At 42.9% G+C, this 24,894-nt stretch overlaps 3 protein-coding genes across 13 annotated transcripts in view; all 3 read left to right on the plus strand.

The window, feature by feature from the left end:
- SYTL5 (synaptotagmin like 5) overlaps nucleotides 1-24,894 on the plus strand; it is a 242,248-nt gene that overhangs the window by 85,262 nt on the left and 132,092 nt on the right. For 4 of the 11 annotated variants that reach the window (XM_077988432.1, XM_077988434.1, XM_077988440.1 and 1 more), the window contains exon 1: nucleotides 23,541-23,664. The exons of the other annotated variants lie outside the window; for them this stretch is intronic. The gene's annotated coding sequence lies outside the window, so the exon portion shown is untranslated. Of the gene's footprint in view, nucleotides 1-23,540; nucleotides 23,665-24,894 lie in introns of those variants that run through there. 11 annotated transcript variants of the gene reach the window in all.
- Nucleotides 8,542-9,845, plus strand: H2AP (H2A.P histone). The gene has a single exon (XM_015127170.3). It carries the CDS (start codon nucleotides 9,313-9,315, stop codon nucleotides 9,664-9,666), a length of 354 nt encoding a protein of 117 aa, XP_014982656.1. The 5' UTR covers nucleotides 8,542-9,312; the 3' UTR covers nucleotides 9,667-9,845.
- H2AL3 (H2A.L variant histone 3) lies at nucleotides 12,722-13,301 on the plus strand. Its single transcript, XM_077988397.1, is given in 2 exon segments — nucleotides 12,722-13,030; nucleotides 13,032-13,301. Coding segments are annotated over 2 exon segments (579 nt in total).

Below are 24,894 nucleotides of genomic sequence, written 5' to 3' on the forward strand. Positions count from 1 at the left end.
ACACATATTACTACACAGACAGACAGAAAAAGATCCAGTCATTGTAAGATATTTTTATTTTCCAGTTTGAAGCTTCTTAATCGGATTACTGGCTTTAAGGTAGTCCTTCAAGAAGCAGGGCTAAGAAGACACACAGTTTTTTTAAAAACTTCTAGAATCTTCAAAGGTAGCTCAAAGAAAGGAAAATTCAAGAAGGGAAGTCAGAAGTTGTTCATGGAGGAGAAGAGAATTAACAATTGGTAAAGGTCACACAGATATCAACCAGAAAGCACTCATTCCCTAAGCCAGGATTGAACCTGGGCCGCCATTGTAAAATTGCAGAGACCAAAAAAAGTACTGCCACATGTTGCAAGGTTAAGCTCCCAAGGACGTCAAATAAGATGGAGACCTCATCCACTTTTTTTTTTTCAGGGTCCTGAAAACTTTTATAACTTTTGTTTAAGGGCCATCTTGAACAATGGGCTTACAGGTGTCCTAGGCCCACATTCTACCCTAAGATACCCCTCTTCCTGACAGAATGACACAGAAAAACAAATTTATAGTACAAAATACACCAGATTTGCTACAGCTTAAGGCTAGCCTCAGAATTCTTTTTGCATTAATCAAAACTTTACAGAGGAGATAAACAGTGATTTTTACCATTCATGTAACCAGTTTGTACAGAGAGAGGCCAGAAGTCTGACTGGCAAGAAATTCTTACCCGTTTGCTGGCATGTCAGGTTTCCGGGTTCCCCTTCCCTGAGCGCCCCTAGCAATCCTACTCACCACACTACAGTCCTGGGGGACAAGCTGTAACACAAAAGAAAATTATGGAACCACAGGCAAAATCCTCTCAATTTTGCAAGATGCTGCCCAAGGGGTTGCATGGGGTAAACAAATTAGCATTTTTCATTCTGGCCAGAGCAAAATATGTGTGACAAAACATACACATTAGCCACTCTGCTTAGCAGCACCCAAAATTGAACTGGCAAGGCTCAAATTTGCCCCTGGTTGGGCCCTATCATCTTTAATCCATTTTTAACAAAGAGGGATTTTACTGAGGGGAGGGCCTCTAACCCAATCCCATCCTTTAGTCAGGTAAAATGTACCCCATTACTTGTCCAAAGTTAGCCAGTTGGTGCTGCAGTCTACTTCCTTTGGATCAGGATAGTAACTAAGTTAAAAGATTAGCAGATTTAATTTGGGGGGATCTCCTCATTTTTAAATGCACTGCAGTGCATTGTTGTTTATTCAGAAAGTTCTGCTGTAAGTTATCTTTAGTTAAATTTCACCATTTCTCTAAGACTTTGCAGCTTCTTGGGACTATCATATAAGCTGGAAGAAACTCAGGTTTTCAGAAATTAAGGACCCAATTTTTACCTAAAATATTGGCTTTGCTCTCAGGTTCCGTTGATTAACTTAGCCAATGATTTTTCCCTACCTAAGCACTCAAGAAAAATGAAACAAAGGGGCAGAACACAAAAATCCCTGTGGATTTTCAAAAGCCAAATTTTACAATCCCTACAATATTACCATTTGCTACCAGTTTTTTTCTGAACCAGTCATAGGTAAGAGGTCTCTGACTGAATCCAAGGCAGTTAATTATCGGATTCAATACAATCCCGAACCCAGTACCGTTCCTGTCGTGACTTCCAAACCCAATCTGGAAGATAAATTTGCTCAAAGAAATTCAGAGATCTCAAAACACAAATCTGTGGAGTTCCAAAATCCAAAAGAGAACTTATCATGATCCCCAGGCACTCAGAGATCAAAGGACACAAGTGGGTCCAGCAAGTACCTTGCTTCTTCACTCAGCACTCCTGGAGGTCATTAAAGCTCTACTTTGGACCATGCTTCTGACATCATCTGTTGAAAGAAAAACTTCATCCAAATTAAATTTAAAGGAGTTCATTCAGCAATGAAAGATTCACGAATCAGGTAGCTCCCAGAATCATAGCAGATTCAGAGAAACTCCAGGAATGTCTCATGATCAGAACAAAGTTATAGACAAAAAAGGGAAGTGACATACAGAAATCAGAAGTGAGGTACAGAAACAACTGGATTGGTTACAGCTCAGAGTTTGCCTTAATTGAACACAGTTTGAACACTCAACAGTGTATGAGGGGTAGCAGTACAGCTGCTGGGATTGGCCAGGGCCCAGCTATTCTTACAAGTGCATACTCCTAAGTTAGGTTTTCAATCTTGTCTACCTATTAAGTTCATATATTTGAGTCCTTGCAGTTCATCCACAAGGACTGTGATATAGAAGTACGGAGTCCTTCTCAGGCCATATTTAGTTTGCTTTGCCATAAGTTTCCTGACCCCTTCCCAGTTATGTGGAACTGTGAGTCAATTAAACCTCTTTTCTTTATTAATTACCCAGTAACAGGTATTTTTCCATAGCAGCATGAGAATGGACTGATACAGTAAATTGGTACTGGGGGTGGGATACTGCTATAAGGATACCCAAAAATGTGAAGCAACTTTGGAACTGGGTAACAAGCAGAGGTTGGAATAGCTTGGAGGGCTCAGAAGAAGACAGGAAGATGTGGGAAAGTTTAGAATTTCCTGGAGACTTGTTGAATGGCTTTGACCAAAATGCTGATAGTGATATGGACAATGAATTCCAGGCTGAGGTGTTCTCAGATGGAGATGAGGAACTTGCTGAGAACTGGAGTAAAGGTCACTCTTGCTATGCAAAGAGACTGGTGGCATTTTGCCCCTGCCCTAGAGATGTGTGGGACTTTGAATTGAGAGACATGATTTAGGGTATCTGGCAGAAGAAATTTCTAAGTGGAAAGCATTCAAGGGGAAGCAGAACATAAAAGACTGGAAAATTTGCAGCTTGATGATGCAATAGAAAAGAAAAACCCATTTTCTGGGGAGAAATTCAAGCTGGCTGCAGAAATTTGCATAAGTAATGAGGAGCCGAATGTTAATCCCCAAGACAATGAGGACAGTTTCTCCACGGCATGTCAGAGACCTTCACAGCAGCCCCTCCCATCAAAGGCCTGGAAGCCTGGGAGGGAAAAATGATTTTGTGGGCCAGGACCAAGGGCCCCCTGCTCTGTGCAGCCTTGGGACATGGTGTCCTGCATCCCAGCTGCTTCAGCTCCAGCCGTGGCTGAAAGGGGCCAAGATACAGCTTGGGACATTGCTTCAGAGGGCACAAGCCCCAAACCTTGGCAGTTTCCATGTGATGTGGGGCCTGCATGTGCACAGAAGTCAAGAATTTGAGGTTTGGGAACCTCCACTTAGATTTCAGAGGATATATGGAAAAACCTAGATGTCCCAGCAGAAGTTTGCTGCAGGGCTGGAGCCTTTGTGGAGAATCTGTGCTAGGGCAGTGTGGAAGGGAAATGTGGGATTGGAGTCTCCACACGGTTTCCTCACTGGGGCACTGCCTGGTGAAATTGTGAGAAGATGGCCACTGTCCTTCAGACCCCAGAATGGTAGATGTACCAACAGCTTGCACCGTGTGCCTGGAAAAGTTGCAGACACTCAATGCCAGCCCATGAAAACAGCTGGGAAGGGAGCTATGCCCTTCAAAACCACAGGTGTGGAACTGCCCAAGGCTGTGGGAGCCCATCTCTTGCATCAGCATGCCCTGGATGTGAGACATGGAATCAAAGGAGATCATTTCAGAAGTTTAAGGTTTAATGACTGCCCTATTGGATTTCGGACTTGCATGGGGCCTGTAACCTCTTTGTTTTGGCCAATTTATTCCATCTGGAATGGGTGTATTTACCCAAAGCCTGTACTCCCATTGTATCTAGGAAGTAACTAACTTGCTTTTGAGTTTACAGGATCATAGGAAAAAGGGACTTGCCTTTTCTCAGATAAGACTTTGGACTTGCACTTTTGGGTTAATGCTGGAATGAATTAAGACTTTGAGGGACTTCTGGGAAGGCATGATTTTGTTTTGAATTGTGAGGACATGAGATTTGGGAAGGGCCAGGGGTGGGATGATATGGTTTGACTGTGTCCCCACCCAAATCTCATCTTGAGTTGTATTTCCCATAATCCTGAGGTGTGGTGGGAGGGACCCAGTGGGAGGTACTTGAATCATGGGTGCAGTTTCTTCTATGCTATTCTCATGATAGTGAGTGAGTTTTCATGAGATCTGACAGTTTTATAAGTGTTTGGCATTTCCCCTGGTGGCACTCATTCTCTCTCCTGCGACTCTTTGACGAGATGCCTTCTGCTATGATTGTCAGTTACCTAAGGCCTCCCCAGTTATGCAGAACTGCAAGTTAATGAAACCTCTTTTCTGTGTAAATTACCCAGTCTCGGGTATTTCTTTATAGCACCATGAGAACGGACTAATACACTGATCATGGCTGGGCTCACTTATCTCAGACCTTAGAGGGGACAACTGGACTGACTTGACTCAGTCCACATGGTCTCTCATCCTCCAGCAAGTTAGCTCATGCTTGTTGACATGACAAATGTAGATGTTTAAAGTGAGAGTGAAAGAGTACAAAGTTTTTTGGGAACCAGGCCCATTACTATCCCACCATCACTTCCCCATCTTATTTTTCTAAGTATGTGGGAAGGCCAGCTCAGATTTAAGAGGTGAGAAGGTCAGCACAATGTCTTTATTGGATGAGCTGCAAAGTCACATTTTAAAAATATGAATACTCAGAGTAGATACAGAGGATGGGATAACTGTGGGCACTTCTGAAAATAATCTGCTATAAAGTATTACAATCATTTATTTTGCACTCTTGCCCTCTCAGAATCTTTTTGTGTTTTATCAATAGTTCATAAAAATACATAAATTATGTTCATGTTCATTCACATTTGAGAGATGGATCCAAGTGCCAGGACGTCTATAAGTCCAGATTCTTCATTGCTTGGGGATGAATACAAGGTCATCTTAAACCACTCTCATTTTTTGCACTCAGGTTCAGCATACTTACTAGCTTTCATTTAAAACACGCCAAATACTTTACCAGTCTGGGGATTTGTCCATGCTACCTTCTGGAATTTTATTTTTCTTACCACTTCTCTGACTCATTCCTTATTCTTGTGACAGTTCTAAGGTTCAATGTCATTTCGACATTCCTTCATAACCCTATGTAAATTACATCCCCTCACTACATCTTAAAGTAACATTTTAAATGTAAATAAGTGATTATCAATTGAGAATAATTTTGTCCCCTAGCTACTTTTTGGCATCATAACCGGAAGATGCTACTATCTAGTGGATAGGGGCCAAGGTACTGCTGTCCTTTTATACCAGGAGCAGCCTTTCCACCACAAAACAAAGAATTATTCAGTCCAAAATGTCAATAGTGCTAAAGTTTATAAACTGCTTTTGATCATGCACAATAAGTTTGAAATACATATTTGTTTGGGTGTTTGTTTTAACATCTGTCTTTCCTACTAGACTGAATGTTTCATACAGATGAGATAATAGCTATTTTGCTTAGCATTGAATATCCAGCGTCTTCCTCAGTGTCTGATGCCAGGTAGCTACATGAAAGGATGAAACAGCAGGCATGAGGTAAGAAGAAAATGAAAAGCTTTATTAGGAGGGTATACAAACATTTCTTGGTGTAGAAGATGTTGTCAGTGCCCTGTCCATACTCCAACAGCTCATACCATTTAAGTAGATATTTGCCTGACTTTCAAATGTCAGAGCCTTTATTTCTTTGTGTGAGACCTTTCATTAGGTCACCAGAGTCCATTGTGCTCAATAATATGACAGTCCAGAACAGTGGGGCATCACCTGCCCCCTGGAAGATGTGTTTTCTACATCGTTCTCTAAAGTTTTTCAGTAACATTAGCTGCTTGATAACAAATACTTTGTTTGCTTCCTTTCCTTCTCTGTCTCAATTTCTCTCTTCCCTGCCAGAGTTTCCTGGGAATAACTCCCATGGTAGGCTGAATAATGGTCCCCAAAGGTACTTTGATACTAACCCCTTGCACTTATAAATGTTGCCTTATATGGAAAAAGAGAATTCACAGAGATGATTGTGGAAGATGGGAGATTATTCTGTATTATCTGATAGAACTTAAAGGCAATCACACACGTTCTTAAAAGAGGGAGGCAGAGGTGGATTTGACACAGAAGAAGGAAATGTGACTACTGAAGAAAAATACTATGCTGCTGGCTGTAAATAGGAAGGAAGGGGTCCATGAGATAAGGAATGCAGCTCTAGGAGCTGGGAAAGACAAGGAAACAGACTATCCTCTAGGGTCCCCAGAGGGAGCATGGCAATGTTGACACTTTATTTTCAGCCTAGTGAAACTGATTTTGGACTTCTGACCTCCAGGTTTGAAAGATACTAAATGCATGTATTTTAAAGCTACCAGATTTACAGCATTATAGCAGCCATAGGGATCTATTACAATTTTTGGTCCCTGGAAGTGGGTTGCTGCTATAACAAATATCTAAAAATGTGGAAGTGCTTTTGCAACTGGATAATAGCTATAGACTGGAATAATTTTCAGGAGCATTATATAACAACCCTAGATTATGTTGAACAGATCATTAGTAGAAATATGAATGTTCAAAGTGTTCCTGGTGAGAGCTCAGACATGAGGAGCACAGTAGAGAAAGTCTATATTGTCTTAGAGAACACCTAAATTATCATAAACAAACTATTGATAGAAATAAAATGTCAAAGATGTTGCTGGTGAAGGCTTAGAAAGAAGTTAGTAACATAATATTGGAAAAGGGATTTTGTGTTATATAGCATCAGAAATCGTAGCTGAGTTGTGCCCTACAATTATGTGGAAAGCAGGACTTGTAAGCAATGAACTTGAATATTTAGCTGAGGAGATTTTCATGCAAAGGATTAAATGAATGGCCTGCTTTTATTTCTGCTTATAGTAAAATGCTAGAGGAAAGACATAAATTGAGGGAAGAACTGTTAAGCAAAAAGAAAGCAGGATTCAATGATATGAGAAATTTTCAGCCTATCCAGATTGCAAAAAGACACCAAAATTAGGAAATTCATTGCCACGAAATCATCCTCCAGAGATAAAATCAAGGGCATAGCTAGACATCCTTTTGCTAGTGCCTTTAAGGGATCAAAAGATCAAAATATTCAATCACACAGATGGTGTTTTGAAGAGATATGGGGTGTGCTTCTCAGAATAAGCAAGGGATTGTCTATGAAGGATCTTGAAGAAACCTCTTGTCTAATCACATGAATCCCCATGACATACATAAAAGACCTATAAGTTTTTGAGAATGTTATATCAGCAGAAACAATGCCAGCTTAGACGGAAAGGGACAAATAGAGGAAGAAATGAAAGAAGGCCATAGGACTCCCAAAATTTGACAGGAGAAAGCAGGCTGATAAAACTACTCAGCTGTAAACATATGCTACCATTCAAAATAAAGGAACAATGACTGAGGGCAGAACCTAGAGGCCAGAGGGCAGATTTATGACCCCAGGTGAAGTCATAGGATCAGAGTGATCAAAGGGAGGAGTCTTAAGTCATAGAATATTCCCAGGCCTTGAAACCTAATGGTTGGATTTTGAAATTGTTTGGATTTAAGACTCTTTTGTTCTTTCTACTTTTTCCCCTATGGAATGGCAAAGTTATTGGCTGTAAATGAACCAAAGTCAAAGGGAAAACACAGAATTACTAGAAAGGAAAATTAAATAATAGAAAAGAAACATCTCTTAGTGCTTTTGCTTCACCTAGGAGAGACAAGAAATATACATCTGGGCTTAAACTGAGCACAAGATGCACTTCTCCGAGACGGGCGGATCACAAGGTCAGGAGATCGAGACCATCCTGGCGAACACGGTGAAACCCCATCTCTACTAAAAAGTACAAAAAAAAAAAAAAAACTAGCCGGGCGAGGTGGCGGGCGCCTGTAGTCCCAGCTACTCGGGAGGCTGAGGCAGGAGAATGGCGTGAACCCAGGAGGCGGAGCTTGCAGTGAGCCGAGATCTGGCCACTGCACTCCAGCCTACGCAACAGAGCGAGACTCCGTCTCAAAAAAAAAAAAAAAAAAAAAAAAAAAAAAAAAAAAAGATGCACTTCCCTATCAACTGTTTACCTGACACTGACAGGTAAACTTATTGAGCATCTTATTATTAATTGAAAAATGATTAAAATATATTTTTCAACCATTATGGAAAACAGTATGGCAATTCCTCAAGGATCTAGAACTAGAAATACCATTTGACTCAGCCATCCCATTACTGGGGATATACCCAAAGGATTATAAATCATGCTGCTATAAAGACACATACACATGTATGTTTATTGCAGCACTATTCACAATAGCAAAGACTTGGAATCAACCCAAATGTCCATCAGTGACAGACTGGATTAAGAAAATGTGGCACATATACACCATGGAATACTATGAAGCCATAAAAAAGGATGAGTTCGTGTCCTTTGTAGGCACATGGATGCAGCTGGAAACCATCATTCTCAGCAAACTATCGCAAGAACAGAAAACCAAACACTGCATGTTCTCACTCATAGGTGGGAATTGAAGAATGAGATCACTTGGACACAGGAAGGGGAACATCACACACTGGGGTCTATTGTGGGGAGGGGGGAGGGGGGCGGGATAGCATTAGGAGATATACCTAATGTAAATGACGAGTTAATGGGTGCAGCACACCAACATGGCACATGTATACATATGTAACAAACCTGCACATTGTGCACATGTACCCTAGAACTTAAAGTATAATAATAAAAAATAAAAATAAAAAAATAAATAAAATGCATTTTTCAAATAGGGTAAAATCATGACACTCATACAGATACGAAATGAACACATGCTACAAGAAAAAGATGTTATGACTGCTTCAAAAGGGAAACCAAAGAGTCGATATGGGAATATTCATCAGTAATATTAAATGATTGTGCACATGGAGGCAAAACTGGTTTCATAAGGTGAAGACAACTGAACCTCTACTAAAGAATATACTGTACACGTATCAGCCACCTACAACTAACAAAAGGCTATAAAAGACTTCACAGATAATGTAAGGCTAGAATCAGATAACCTGCAGTGGTGTCCTAAAGATAGAGCAAAGTTTTCCATTGAAACACACTTTTATTTTTATAATGTCAAAATCAGGTAAAGAGTTATAGTTCCCTCAAAATCAGGGTTCAGTCATTAGGGTGACTAGATCAGTGTCACAGACATTTCTAAGCTGAGGTCTGATCAGGGACCAGTGGACACCAGTGAAATCACAAAGCCTAGGGATGTCACAAAGGCAGCTAGCTCCCTGACCAATCAGGGCCTGGAGCAGAGGGATCCAATAGGCAGCACCAGCGTCCTCAGAGACTTACTTGAGCTGGAGAATCAAGCAGAGCTGATCAGAGCCAAACCCAGCAAATATCATGTCAGAGAAAAATAACCGTAAGAACTCCTCTGCAAATAACAACCAGATTCAAGACCGGTCTAGAAATGAGCTGCGGGTCCCTATGAGCTTCGTGGACCGAGTTGTGCAAGATGAACAAGATGCCCAAAGCCAGAGTTCCTCCACAATAAATATCCTCCTTACCCTGCTCGATTGCCTTGCTGACTACATCATGGAGCAGGTAGGCTTGGAGGCCATCAACAATGGCAGGATGCGCAACACTTCACAAGATGGGGAGAGAGAAGGGGACAACCACCATGAGCCCCACCGCACTGAGAGTGATGGAACCCGCTTTGTGTTTGATGAGATGCCCAAATCCGGAAAGAATGACTGAAGACTGGGTCCCAGAGCCTTGAGGGGATCCTCACAGGCTTAGCCAGGGCAAAAATGTGTCACAGCTGAGGAATATCTGCTGTTGTCATCAACAAGTGCTACTAAAGGATGTAAATCCATGAGTATGTTTCTGACTCCTTCCAGTTTCCGTCTTTTTGGGTTGTAGGTGTCTGTGAGACATCAAGGAGAAGCTATCCCCAGAGAGCTGAAGTTGGGGGGGGGGGCGGGAAGTGGTGGCCAGTGTGGAGTGTTTGAATCAGTGATTTAGAGGGGGCAGTTTCCAACGGTGACAGAGAGGGCACGGGCCCTGTGGGGAGGAACTGGCTGGGATAAAGACACCGAGACTTCCTAATTGCCTCTGAACAGGAAGGCCTTGTGAGGCCGGGGAGTTGGCTGGGGGCCTCTGAGGCTTGCTGAATTCCCAGCCTGATGCTGGGGCCTGGGGTGGAGCTGCAGACTCTGACTGAAGTGCAGGAGGCAGAGGGTGGTGGCCACAGGGGCGGGTGGAGAGGGGGCACACTGGCTGGCATGAAGTTCATGGGATAGGGACTTTACATGGAGATTGAGAGTGAAGGAGAAACCATGATGAAAAATGCAAAAAAGAAATGATGGCCTGCTGGATTTCATTTCTTATTTCTTTATGCCCTGACTTATTATGAAAGAGGATTTGAGACAGGGATTAGTAGCTAGTGCTGTGAATATATCTTTCTGTCCTCTCTTCAGGACACTGGTAAAATAAATCATAATAATACATAAAATTTATGATCTGGCCTAAGATGGGCAATTCAAGAAGTTCTTAATGGTTGTTAATTATTAATGAATCAGCTTAATTATATATGTATTTCATTTAAAACACAATTAACAATTTCATTTTTAAATTAAATACCTATTCATTATAATTACTATATATTGCATAGAGCACCAAAGAATTATTAGTGACTCAATACATGTTTTAAGAGGTATAGAAATAGTTCTGTCCCAAGTGACGGCCTCTAAAGCATGTGCAATCCTTTTCAAAACTTCCTGCTCTGTGCTAAGTTTAAAAGAGGTGTCACATCAAACGTTGTAGCAATCTGTCCCCTTGCCTGTGAATGCCCGCATTTTAGGTTTCCACCTGTTCCTTGGGTCCTTGGGTGCCACAGTCTGCTGCCTGCTGGCCTTTCACAGAGGATTGGTCAGAGGCTGCACAGGCAGCTCCAACAGTGGGAGCTGAGGGCCTGGGTTTCAGATCCCAGTTCACCACTTCCTGGACATGTGATATTAGACCTTCAATTACTACCTCTGAGCAGGTCTCCTCATGTGTAAAATGGGGGTAATAAGAGTCTCTCCATCTGTGGGTTTTCCCAAGATTGAGTCTACTTATGCCTATAAACGGCTCCTCCACACGGTGCATGCACAAGGTCGCCCTTAATAAACAGCTGCATCTCCTTTCTTCCCTAACAGCAGACCTGTAGGCAGGCTTCCCTAAGGTGCAGTGGGCCTGGTTCTCAGGTGACCGCTGGGGACTTAGGCCACTGGCTGTGAGAACCACATCCTGCTGAGCCCTGTGGAGAGACAGGAGGAATTTGGGAATATTTAATTTATGTAAGCAAAAGAGACTTTATAATCCAATACGTCAATACCATCCAGAGGCAGGAAAACTTTACATAATCACACAATCAGAGGTGGAGTTATTTCAGAATTACAAGCACATAGACATATAGGCACAGAGAAATAGAGCTTAGAGCTTCAGTTCCACAATTTCAACCATGAGTCAAGTGTAAATAGAAACAGTAAAGTTCTCTGATACTGTTCTCCTCTAAAAGAGTATAAAATTCTTAATTGATTTGAGCCACAAATAGACAAATGGACAAATAAAAAGACTGTCAAACCAGATTTTCTGTTGTCTTTTACACAACAGACTGGATTTCTGTGAATCATTAACTCATTTACACAACTCTCCAGATGGTCGGATCCTAAAACTGAATTCCCAACCATTTGGTCAACAATGAAAATAAGTTACCTAATATCGATGAACAACAACAACAACAATAACAACAACAAAAAAATACAAAATTAGTAGAGAAAAATACTGAAATCAAAATTAAATGTTGAAACTAAAATTTGAAAAACACAATGAACAAAGACCTATTTGGGCTTTGGAGTCACCTAGATGAGGCAAGCAAAGACATTGCTGGGTTTAACCGAGCATGAGGTACACATCTCTGTCACCAAGTTTGCCTAGCTCTGACAGATGAATCCACTGGGTATAACATTGTGACCTTTAAAAACAGGTAAAAGGTATTTTCCAACAGAGTAAAATCGTAACACTGAAACACCTATGATATGGAAATGCGTTGAAACAATCGGTTAACTCATGAGGAAATTTTCAGGTATTATAAGCCATTCAAAAGACAATTCAAAGAATAAACATAGGAATATTGATCATGAATGTTTAAGTAAATGTATACAGGGAGGCAAAATTGGGGGCAAGGCAGTGAACACTACTGTAAGTGACTTACAGCTTCTAGGGGGAATGTAAATTAGCTCACAGACAATGCAAGGCTAAACTTAAAGAATCTGGAGTGGTGTCCTAAAGACGGGACAATACTTTCATTGAGACAACTTTTTGCTAAAATGTTAAAATAAAATATGAGCCTTTCCTTAAAAAGAAGTTCCAGCTACTAAGGCAACCGGGTTCCTCTCAAAAAGAAGTTCCAGTTACTAGGGCGACCAGGTTCCTCTCAAAAAGAAGTTCCAGTTACTAGGGCGACCAGGTTCCTCTCAAAAAGAAGTTCCAGTTACTAGGGCGACCAGGTTCCTCTCAAAAAGAAGTTCCAGTTACTAGGGCGACCAGGTTCCTCTCAGAAAGAAGTTCCAGTTACTAGGGCAACCAGGTTCCTTTCAAAAAGAAGCTCCAGTTACTAGGGCAACCAGGTCCCTCTCAAAAAGAAGTTCCCATTACTAGGGTGACCAGGTTCCTCTCATAGGCTTTTCTAGGCTGAGGCCTGATCAGAGACCAATGGACACCAATGACATCAAAAAGTGGAGGTTGTCACAAAGGCAACCCCTGACCAATGAGGGGCTGCAGCATAGGGATACAGTGGGCAGCAATAAGCACTGGTACCTTGACAGGCTCAGGCCAGCAGGAAAATCAAGCTGTGCCAATTGGGGCAAAACACAGCAATCCTCATGGCTGGAAACAAACGCTCCATAGGCCTAGGAGACAACGCCTTTCCCGTTCCAGAAGAGCGGAGCTGCAGTTTCCTGCCAGCCGCTTGGAACGCTGCCTGCGAGAAGGTCAGTATGCCCAGCGCCTGAGCTCAACCACACCTGTTTTCCCGGCTGATGTTCTCGAGTACCTGACAGCCAACATCCTGGAGAAGGCTGGGCAAGGAGGCTGAGAACAGCCACAGGGTGTGCATCACTCCAGAACACGTGAAGAGGGCACTGCAAAAGGATGAGCAGCTCAGATGGCTCTTGGAGTTGGAAGATGACACCCACTCTCAAGTAGAAGAAATGCCCCAACCTGAGGAGGAGGAGGAGGAGGAGGAGGAGGAAGAGGAGGAGCAGGAGGAGGAGGAGGAGGTGGCGGTGATGGGGGGAAGGAGGAGGAGGAGGAGGAGAAGGAGGAGAAGGAGGAGTAAGGATTCCTGAGTTTCGGAGCTGTGCAGGACTTCATCAGCAACCTCCTCCCAATGCCAAAATTCCCACAGATGAAAGACCCCAGGTTGCTTCCATCTGCCCAAGCTATTAAACTGTGTAAAACGCATGACAGTGCTCCTGACTCCTCTCAGTTTCCGTCACTTTGGGTTGGAGGTGCCTGTGAGACATCTAGGAGAAACTATCCCCAGAGAACTGAAGTGGGGGAAGGGGTGGCCAGTGTGGAGTGTTTGAATCAGTGATTTAGAGGGGGCAGTTTCCAATGGTGATGGTGAAGGCACTGGCCCTGTGGGGAGGAACTGGCTTTGGTAGGCACCGAGACTTCCTCATTGCCTCTGAACAGGAAGGCCTTGTGAGGCCGGGGAGTTGGCTGGGGGCCTCTGAGGCTTGCTGAATTCCCAGCCTGATGCTGGAACCTGGGGTGGAGCTGCAGACTCTGACTGAGGTGCGGGAGGCTTTATTCAGGATAGCAAAGGTCTGAAGTCAGAGGGCGGTGGCCACAGGGGTGGGTGGAGAGGGGGCACACTGGCTGGCATGAATTCATGGGACAGGGGATTTACATGGAGATTGTGTTGGGGTTGTCCTTAGGGTCAGTTGGGAGATGTGCTTGTCTGAATCCCAGAAGCCTTTCTTGCCACGTGATATCCGCTGAACCTCATATTCCCAGGCAACTCATTGTGAAGATGCCCACCCCACCACTGGGTGATTCTTTATGGAGAGCTATAGAGCATTCCCAGCCTTAGCTCAGATCGTCACTTTCTCCTCTGTGCATCTGAGAAGCAAGCAGGCGTCTCTCCAGCATCTGCAGGTAGCGAGTCTCCTTCAGCTGATCACATCATGGTGACAGCAGCATCCCCTCCCCTTGCCAAAGTAAAACATCTTTGGTTTCAGGGTATGTGTTCCTGCTAGTCCAGTGTCCTCCAGTCAGAAGTGAGTGCCTCTAGGATGGGTAATGGCAGTGAACTGATCATTTTCCTCAGATCTTGACATATTGGCTACGTAGCTGTCTGGTGTTTAAAAGCTGTTGATGTTGCTTATGGCTGTGGCTTATTGTAGAGCTAGACATAATGTCCTGGATACTTCACTGGAATGCACACCTGAGGACTTCATTCAAGGCAGGAGAAGCCATAGTCGGTGGGTGGCCCGTGGCTGGTGAGTCCCTCTGTGCAGTCAGGTGGTCACCTTACAGTGTATGCAGTCGTCAACACTAACGGTCACTCTGACCTTGTAAGGACCCGGGCTTCTGGGCTCTTTCAGACTCTGTTTCATGTCTGAGGTGGAGTTTGGAGGTTGACCTTGGATGAGCCCCTGTTGCAAGCTCTCTCCAGAGTCAAGGGGCATGGGACAGCCAGCAGGAGGTACTGCTATCCCTTTAAGAATTGTGCTCAGCTGTGCTCATGCGTTTCAGAGGAATCGTGGGGGGCCACAGCCAGCATAGCTTCAGACTAATGCAGCACTCTGCCAGACCCCCTTCCACACGTGCAAGGAATTCTACACTCAGGGGAGGTGGGGAGGCAGAGAGAATCACTGCCATTGGGAAGGCGTGAGCCCACCCATGTTTAGGCCTTTTGTGCATTTCTAACAGGAGGGAGGGAAAGGTGAGGAAGGAGTCCCTCTGGCCTGTATCCTGTGGACAGGATGGCACTGGTGGCCAGTGTCCTATTGGGAGTGTGAAAACTAACACCCAAGTAAGTGGGCAAGGACAGAGGCTGGGGTGACTGTGGCTGCCAACCAGGCCAGTGATCATAAGCCGTGTCAGGGCAGGCCGGTGCCAGACTCAGGTCAAGACTGCAGAAAACATCATGTGTGAAGAGAGACAAGCCCCAGAGTCAATCCTGAGGGCAGGAGACTTAGAGGGTAAAGGCAACTTTTTGTTGGCTTTAACACAAGGCCTGGTTATCAGGCTGGTCTCCCACCTAGAGCATCTTTTGGGAAGCAAAGCATTTTGAAGGCCCAGGCCTCCTGTTCCCTTTCTGCGATAGATCCTACATGATGTAGCCTATGGAAGATGGCCTGACTCCTTAGAGAGTACCTCTCTTACTCCCAAAATAGGAGTCTGGAAAGAGAGGCACTTCTGTGAACATCTAATACATCATTTTCCCAATGCTCAGATTACAAAGCACAGCTCACATACCTCATCTGGACAGCAGATGGGATCATTAGGACTACAATGATGTTTTGTTTTGTTTTTTTGAGATGGAGTCTTGCTCTGTCGCCCAGGCTGGAGTGCAGTGGCCGGGTCTCAGCTCACTGCAAGCTCCGCCTCCCGGGTTCACGCCATTCTCCTGCCTCAGCCTCCCGAGTAGCTGGGACTACAGGCGCCCGTCACCTCGCCCGGCTAGTTTTTTGTATTTTTTAGTAGAGATGGGGTTTCACCGTGTTAGCCAGGATGGTCTCGATCTCCTGACCTTGTGATCCACCCGTCTCGGCCTCCCAAAGTGCTGGGATTACAGGCTTGAGCCACCGCACCCGGCCTACAATGATGTTTTTAAGGAAAATTATTTTGTTGCCAACATTGAAAAATCTAGATCTTTCATCTGAAAATTTCAATTTCTAGGTTTCCTTAGAAAATCAAAATGTCTCAGTATATATGTGGCTACAGTTAGATAGAAATAATTAGCTGCTACCCCATTAAGACGAGATATCTCGTTTCCTATATTCCTCATGATGGCAGTGGTGACCCATCTGGGGTGGCCGCTGCCATCATGCCAGCTGCAGCAGGGAGTCATGACCGGGGCTGCACACTTTGTGGAGCTGGTGGGAGCTGGGGACAAGTGGGAGCCCTGTCCCTTTCAGATTGGCGTGGCAGTAGCTCCCTGGTTGCAGCCGCAGCTGCCCGCGCGGTGGTTGTGGACCCAGGCCTCCCACTACATGGAGCAGGCAAGAGTCCTGCCCTCCCAGACACAGCTGCAGCCACCCAAATCGCGGCTGCAGACCCAGGCATACCTACCCTCTTGGAAATGTCTGCTTCCACTGCTTAGCTTCTCCCTGCTGTCAGTGCCCACTCCAATCTCAAAGCAAAGTCAGGGCTGATCCCGGGTGCTGTCACAGCCAGGCCATGTGCGCACATGCTTGAGGCAGTGCTGACACACCAGTTCACTGCTGCCTTAGCCCCCTCCAGATCTTGGGCTCTGACAAGCATAGGAAGGAAGCCAATGGGGGGGGGGCGGGTCAAGGGCAGCTCGGTGCTGGCCTGCAGACATCCCCTGGCACCTACAGCCTGGGTGCCATGAACGGCGGCATGAGGCAGACAGGTTCCTAGGTGGAAGGTCCACAGTGAGGCCCCATGTTCAGGCCAGGAAGGGCCTGAAGGCTGGGGGCTGGACTGCCAGTCCTACAGACCGGAGCGGGAATTTGTGGTGCTTTACCTGGGCTCACCCATGGCCACCCATGGGCCAGTCAGCATGCGCTTCCTCCCCTCTGAGGCCCTTAAAAGTCAAAGGACTCAGCCGGAGCTGAACAAATGTTGGGACCACCAGCTGCAGAGGGGAGCTAGCTGCCCCAGGTCCTCCTCTCTGCTGAGAGCTGGGAAGATGACGGGAAGACCTGCCTACAGAGAGGAGCTTCCCCCTCCAGGGTCTCCTCTCTGCTAGGAGCTGAACACTCATCAGGACACCTTTGCTGCGGAAAGAAGCTGCCCCCCTGTGGGAGACTGAGCTGTTCTATTGCTCAGTAAAGCTCCCCTTTGTCTTGCTCACCCTCCACTTGTCTGTGTACCTCATTCTTCCTGGTCACAAGACAAGAACTCAGGACCCGTCAAATGGTGGGGCTAAAAGAGCTTTAACACGAACAGGGTTGAAACATGCCCCTTGCTTGCCATGTTGCAGGCAGAGAGAAGGAGAGAAGAGTTTTGCCCCTTCGGGGAGCCCAGACCTGGGAACTCCTTGAGCAAGGGCTGTCACTCCCTCTTTGGGGCCCTGTGGTTCACTGGCATCTCCAAACTTCCGGGTGCCACCATGTTTCCCGGTGCCAGCTGTGGAAGCTGCTTGTCGTGCTTCTGGTCCAGTGGCAGCCTCACAGAGAGCCGGCACCTGTTCTGGCATCTGGAGCTGCCTGCCTGCCCTGTTGCAGCAGCTGGCATGTCTGACTGTGTGCGGTGGCTGAACCCCATGCTTGCTCACACACCCCTTGCCGTTCCATACCTTACTTCCCCTTGGCAGATGTGGGACCCAGGCTGGTAACATGAGCCAAGCACAGCCTGCCAGGCTGAGTGGGCAAAACGAGCCCAGCAGGACCGAGCAAAACTCAGACAAAGGTGCCACCTGCCACAGAGATTTCTGGCCAGAAAAACGACACCCTAAAGATCCCACAACACTTACTCTTCCCTATTGTATCCAATTACTGACTCATCCCATTCCTTAAAGTACCTGCCTGGCTCCTACAGATGAGTTCATTATTCTCACTGTAATTTAAATCTCCATCTCTAATGTTCAGAAGGGTTCCTTCTCGAATTAGTATAGTGCAGTGCAGCACTCCTCAGACTATGTATGGTGTAAAGCCACCATTTTCTGTTTTTCATGTTCTGTTTAATTTAGAGATGATATGTGGTCCTATTGTGCATGACTAGTGTATGGCTCACCATTGAATCATCACTGGAGTTTAACAACACTCAGACTGGTATACACTCTGTCCAATAAGATGACTTCACTCACTTAAATGTGTGGCAAAGACAAATTTCTATAAAGGATCCTGAATGGTGGTATTCAATTCCTGTACCTGTTGCAGTCAATCAGTAATAAAAAAGTGTGTAGCCATACACTGTTCCTGAAATCACAGTGTGTATAACACTGGAATAGTGAATTTATTGTATTGTATGATTTAAATGTAATGAAAGGCAATAAATAGAGTCTGCATTTGGCATTTTCTTAACGTGTGTCTTCCAAAGGACTTTATGAGAGTAAAAGATTGGTTCCTCTTAATGTTCTAGAATAACTATGGGGAAATATCTCTAACTTATTAAAGCAAACTCTAGTAAAGGAAACCAGTTAGCATCAGGGAGGCAGGTTATACACTGTGGTGGGGAGTTACTTGCATTCTGAAATGTAGGGTGAAAATAATTCACCAGCTCAACTGTGAAGGGAAGTCTTCATGCCAAGAAAGAGGAAAATAGTGAAAGGAGGGGCAGAAGAGCTGGCTTCTGGTCCCCTCAGTAGAATTTACTTGGGGGATCATCAGCTTCTGTGGCTGTAAAATGAGGTTGAAAAAATTATTTCAAAGGTCTTCCCGAGGTATATAGTTACCAGACTATGCTCTTTTCCTAAGAAAGAATCTACTGAAATTGGGTAAAAAGGGACCAGACTTTTTTCTAAGGTGAGGTAAAAAGGGTAAAAAGGGACCAGACTTTTTTTACAGCTGAGACCACTGTGGCCCAAAGATGATAATCAGCTCTTTCAAGGTCGAAGCAGGGATGAGAGCTGTCCATCCCACCTGTTGTTGAAGCTCTTTCCTCTCCTTTATCCTTAGAAATAGTCCTCAAGATAGAAGGTGTTTAATATTCTCTTCTGGGAAAAAGAAGCTCATGTGTTCAATGTCAAGATGTTGGGGGGTCTCTTGGATTTCTAGGAAAGCACTCACAAGAACTTTTGAGCTCTCACTCTTGATAGTGAGTCTTGACAATACTCTCACTTAACAACTCACTCTCGAGAACTTTCACTTGTGTTTTATTTGGGGAAGCCCAGACAGGTTGGGAGAAAATGGCTGATTTTATAATACGGGTCGTTAGACTTTGCAAACCTAGGTCTTGTTCCACTGGACATTGTGTAACCATGGTGTGAACACAAAAACTTCTCAGTTAAGGTGTTCTGGAAATTCTGACTGTGTCCACTAACATTGTCTTAAATGTGGTTATGGGGTGATATGATGAGCCCATGCCCAAAAAGTCAATTTTTAAAAAAATGTTATGGGTACCTAGTAGGTGTATATATTTATGGGTTACATAGAAATGGGAAAAGTTCCCTTGTCCCCCTCACAGGCATGTAATGGGAGTGTGGCTCACTCCTTTAGTGCCCTGCTGCTCAAACCCCTAGGGGAGCATGCAGACGTAGGTTGTGGGGCTCTGACCCCACGGCAGTGTCTAAAGGTGACTGTTTACAGATGAAGCCTCAGTGGGCATGTGTTACAGTAAGCTCTTTCAGTTTAGCTGTCTGTAGGTAGCTTCTGTTAGCTCAATTAGACCCACTGACTTATCGCAAGGACAGAGGTCTTTCGGTATCCTGGGGTTTCTTGCCCTGGTGTACTGGAAGGATTGGATTACACATGGGTTTGGAGAATGAGTGCAAGGTGCAAGGTTTTATTGAGGGGAAGTAGCTCTCAGCAGATAGGGAAGCCAGAAGGGAGATGGAGTGGGAAGGTGGTTTTCCCCTGGAGCCAGACCCGCTCAGTGGCCGGGTTCTCCTCCTACCACCCCAGCCAAACTCTACATTGTTCTGCTGGTCAATGGCCTGCCAACCTGCCAGCATCTGCCAGTGCCTGTCGGTGTGCTCTGCCAGCATGCTCCTCTTGACGTCCAGCTGCTTGTGTTTCTACCTGCGAAGGTCTTGGGGTTTTTATAAGCACAGGATGAGGGTGTGGTGGGCCAGTGTGGTCTTGGCAAATGCAACATTTGGGTAGGAAAAAATGCCTGTCCTCACCTAGGTTCTTGGTCACAGGCTCGGGGGTGGAGCCCTAGCCAGAGACCACACCCTCCCTTACCCAGCACTTCCCTGCCCTCCTCCCGTATCAACATGAGATATTTTGATATAGGTCTTCAATACGTAATCATCACATCAGGGTAAATGGGGTATCCATGACTTCAAGAATTTATCCCTTGTGTTACAAGCAATCCAGTTATACTCTCATAGTCATTTTAAAATGTACAATTAAATTATTTTTGACTATAGTCACTCTATTGTGCTAGCAAATACTAGCATGGAAAAAATAGAAAGAATTAATGTCTTATTTATTCTATTTTTTGCACCCATTAACCCTCCCAACTTCCCTTCCAGCACCCTACTACCCTTCCTAGCCTCTGGTAAACATCCTTCTACTCTTGTCCCCACGACTTCAAATATTTCAATTTTTAGTTCCCACAAATAAGTGAGAACATGTGAAATTTGTCAATCTGTGAATGGCCTATTTCACTTAACACAATGCCCTCCAGTTCCTTCCATGTTGTTGCAAATGATAGGATCTCACTCTTCTTTATGGCTTGGTAGTACTCCATTGTGTATATGTACCACATTTTCTTTATCCATCTGTTGATGGACATATAGGTTGTTTTCAAATTTTGTCTGTTGTAAATGGTGCTGCAATAAACATGGGAGTGCAGATATCTCTTGGATATACTGATTTCCTTTCTTTTAGTTATACACCCAGCAGTGGGATTGTTGGATCATATAATAGCTCTATTTTGAGTTTTTGGAGGAACCTTCAAACTATTCTCTAGAGTGGTTGTACTAATTTATATTCACACCAACAGTGTACAAGTGTTCCCTTTTCTCTAAATCCTCACCAGCATTTGTCATTGCTTTTCTTTTGAGTATAAGCCATTTAGCTTTAACATTTTGGGTATAAGCCATTTTAAGATGACATCTCATTGTAGTTTTGATTTACATTTCTCTGATAATCACTGATGTTTAGCACCTTTCCATATGCCTTTTTGCCATTTGTATGTCTTCTTTTGAGAAATGTCTATTGAGATCCCCTGCCAGTTTTTAAATCAGATCATTAGATTTTTCCCTATAGAGTTATTTGAGCTCCTTGTATATTATTCTGGTTATTAATCCCTTGTCAGATTGGTAGTTTGCAAATATTATCTCCTGCTCTGTAGGTTGGCTCTTCACTTTGTTGATTGTTTCCTTTGCTATGCAGGAGCTTTTTAACTTGATGTGATCCCATTTGTCCCTGTTTGCTTTGGTTGCCTGTGCTTGTGGGGTATTACTCAATAAATTCTTGCCCAGTCAAATGTCCTAGAGAGGTTTCCCAATGTTTTCTTTTTGTTGTTTCATAGTTTGAGGCCTTAGATTTAAATAGTACAATTGCATGGAGAACAGTCTGGAGGTTCCTCAAAAAATTCAAAATAGAGCTACCATATGATCCAGCAATCCCACTGCTAAGGATATACCCAAAAGAAAGGAAACCAGTATATTCAAGAGATATCTGCATGCCCATGTTTACTGCAGCACTCTTTACGATAGACAAAATTTGGAAGCAATATAAATGTCCATCAACAGATGAATGGATAAAGAAACTGTGGTACATATACACAATGGAGTGCTACCATCTATAAAGAAGAATGAGAATTCTGTTGTTTGCAACAACATGGATGGAACTGAAAGTCATTATGTCAAGTCAAATAAGCCAGACACAGAAAAAAAAAATTGCATATTCTCACTTACTTGTGGGAGCTGAAAACTAAGATAATTGAACTCAGGGAGATAGAGAGTAAAAAGATGGTGACCAGAGGCTGGGAAGGGTAGTGAGGTGCTGGGGGGAAGTAGGGAGGATTAATGGGTACAAAAATAGAAAGAATGAATAAGACATAGTATTTCTTAGTAAAACAGGGTGACTATAGTAAAAAAAGAATAATTTAATTGTGCATTTTAAAATAATGAAGAGAGTACAATTGTATTGTTTGTAACACAAAGGATAATTGCTTGAGGCTATGGATACCCCATTTACCCTGATGTGATCTTTATAAATTGCAAGCCTGTATCAAAATATCTCTGTAACCCATAAATATATACACCTTTTATTTTTCCATAAAAATTACAAATAAAAAATCCTAAAAGTCAGCCCTTACAAGATCTACAGGGGAGATAGAATTTGCAGGTTGCTCTCCCCAAATTCATCAGGCTTGGAAAGGACCTTAGGCTTTCTGCATAACTACATTAGCAAAACCAAACCAATTCTATGGAAATGCCAAATATTAATAGAACAAATATTAATACTCCTCAGAGGGAGATAGCAGAACTCAGTCTTTACACTATGTGATCCCCATTGTCCAATATACAGTAAAAAATTCAACATGCAAAGAAACAAGAAAATATCACCTACCATTGTAAAAAGAAATCAATAAAAACAGATCCAAAAATGTCCAGTTGTTAAACTTCATAGAAAAAGACTAAATCAATTATTATGTGTTCAAAGAACAAACAGAAAATAGTTTCAAAGAATGAAAGGAAAATATGATCTTTATGAATGTACAGATAGTGAATTTCAGCAGATAAATGGAAACTATGAAAATAACCACATGGAAATTTTAGAACTTAAAAAATTATAGTAACTGAAATTAATAACACACTAGATGGGCTCACGTTAGTTTGGAGATGACTAGAGTCAAGTGAGCTTGAAGGCAGATCAAAAGTAATCATCCAATCTGAAAAAAACAGAACAAAACATATATCTCTAAAGCTTTTTAAAGGTGTTGTATTGACTTCTCTGGTATGAGTTTTTTAACATAAGAAAGTAATAACTCTCTTGGTACTTCAAGCTGGACTCATGTTTTCGATTCTCCAGGATACCACCTTTGGGGTTCCCCGCTGCAGCTAAAAGGGACCTGGCTATGGTAACGTAAATGGGTAATCATCTTGGGGGCAGTAATCTCAACAAAAATTTCAATTACTTCAACTAAAGATTCAGTATCGTACAAGCACTGAGAAAACCTCACTCATTCTCTAATGTTCATCTGAGAATTCACATACTGTTACACATTTGTCTTCTAAAAGTCATACATACATAGTACAGTGCTATGATTAGATACCTGGACTATGGTTATTAAGTGCCTGGATTTAACGTTTGACTCCAGCACTTACTAACTAGGTGACTGTTGGCAGGCTACTTAGCTTGTTCAATTGTAATATGGGGATAATAATAGTACATACCTAATACATTTGGAGAATTATTGGAGATGATATATGTAAAGCACTTACAACAGTGCCTGGCACACATGTGTTCATTGTTATTATTACATTTTCCCCAGGTTTTTTGAGAATAGAGTTTTCCAGGGGTAGAAGAATATTAAAAGAGTGAATCACCTTTAAAACACTGGTGTAAAAAATACTTCATGTCAAAAATGTTTTTAAATGTGCTTTTGATGAAACCTGTTACCTTTCCCCTGCTGATCAACAGAGACATTCCTTTTTGAAAGCTCAGCTTTAGAGATACTGCCTTCTTCTTGGAATAGCTGTCTGCAACAGATAAGCATTACTCTGTGCTACTGGGTGTGTTCAATGTGTAAACAGATTGTGAGAATACGAGAGGCTGGTTTTTCAAGTTCTTGCTCCAAGTAGTTCACAAGGGTCAAGTAGTCCAGCATTCTACAGTTTGTGTGTCTGAGAGAAAAATAAGCCCACAGAAACAGTCTAACCTTCAGATTAAGGTAAGACTAATGTGTTTAGGGATCTCCAATGTGATATCTGATTTCTTGATTTCTGTATTTTGTGTGTAGTGGGGGAATACTGGGATTTGCTGGTCAGGGAGAAAACAGCTCCTTCCACCATTTGATATTGGATTTTACAATAAAAAAGGGAGAAATCTGTACAGAAGGGACATTTTGGCCACTGGTCGCTATGAGTTCAATGGATTGAGGAGGGAAATATAAGTATCTTTTTGTTATTAACACTTGATTCTATCTACAAAGTGAAGCATTGCACTAGGTTCTACTGAAGAGTGAGTGCCTCCAGGAACAAGTATGCCTTCTAGTGACAAAAAAGTCAAATTCACAGCAGAAGTGTTGCATCATTTTGCTATAAATCTCTTACACCTGTCTATATAAACCTCTCACATCTCTAACATAGATGATCCTCTTGCTCTGAATTTCTTTCATTTATTAGAAAACTTACATGTTTCATTTGGAATTATTTAATTGTTTTTACATTCAGTTCGGTTTTTGATAAGGACAAATATCCAGTATGGATATATGTTCAGTAGAAGGATTAATAAAGTCTGAAAACCCTGGAATAATTTCAACATGAATATGATATTGCAACAGCTTACAGAAATGAGATATTAACTGTGAACACTAATATACTCTGAAAAGATGCATCAGGGTTTAAAAAATTTATCCTTAATATAGATTGTTTTAATTACCAATACTATCTTCCTCATTTAAATGAAAAATGTAATTTTACAACTATTAATACATAACTTCTGTTTGTTCCAAGTATATGTGTATGCTTGGAGAAAAGCATATGCCTGGAGAAGACAGGAGTTATATATTTATAGCATTCAATTCAAAATAGTATAAAATATTGTTTACATGTAATAATGCATTTAGGCTACTTAAGTAGTAGCCTCCTTGAAAAGTATTTTAAACACAGGAATTAAGTATTTAATTTTTTCATTTTATAGTAAGTTGTTTATATGTTATTTGGACAACAGCTTACACACACAAGTGTTACAATTCATACCCTAGGTCTTAAATGCATGAAGCCATTTTATTTGACTCTAGTGAAATCCTTAAATTGGTCCTTGCATCCCTCAGTATATATGTACATACCCACATATACATGCATATTTACATGTGGGGAACTAATATCTGAGAAAATGTCTTACTGGTCTTTTAGTTGTTGAATCATGCTTTTTCTATGTATTTATGATTTCCTGAAAT

Source organism: Macaca mulatta, chromosome X, assembly GCF_049350105.2.
Source record: "Macaca mulatta isolate MMU2019108-1 chromosome X, T2T-MMU8v2.0, whole genome shotgun sequence".
Classification (NCBI taxonomy): Eukaryota; Metazoa; Chordata; class Mammalia; order Primates; family Cercopithecidae; genus Macaca; species Macaca mulatta.

Bases quoted from the DNA above. Each gene is read 5' to 3' on its own strand.
- H2AP (XM_015127170.3), top strand. From the start codon at position 9,313: ATGTCAGAGAAAAATAACCGTAAGAACTCCTCTGCAAATAACAACCAG.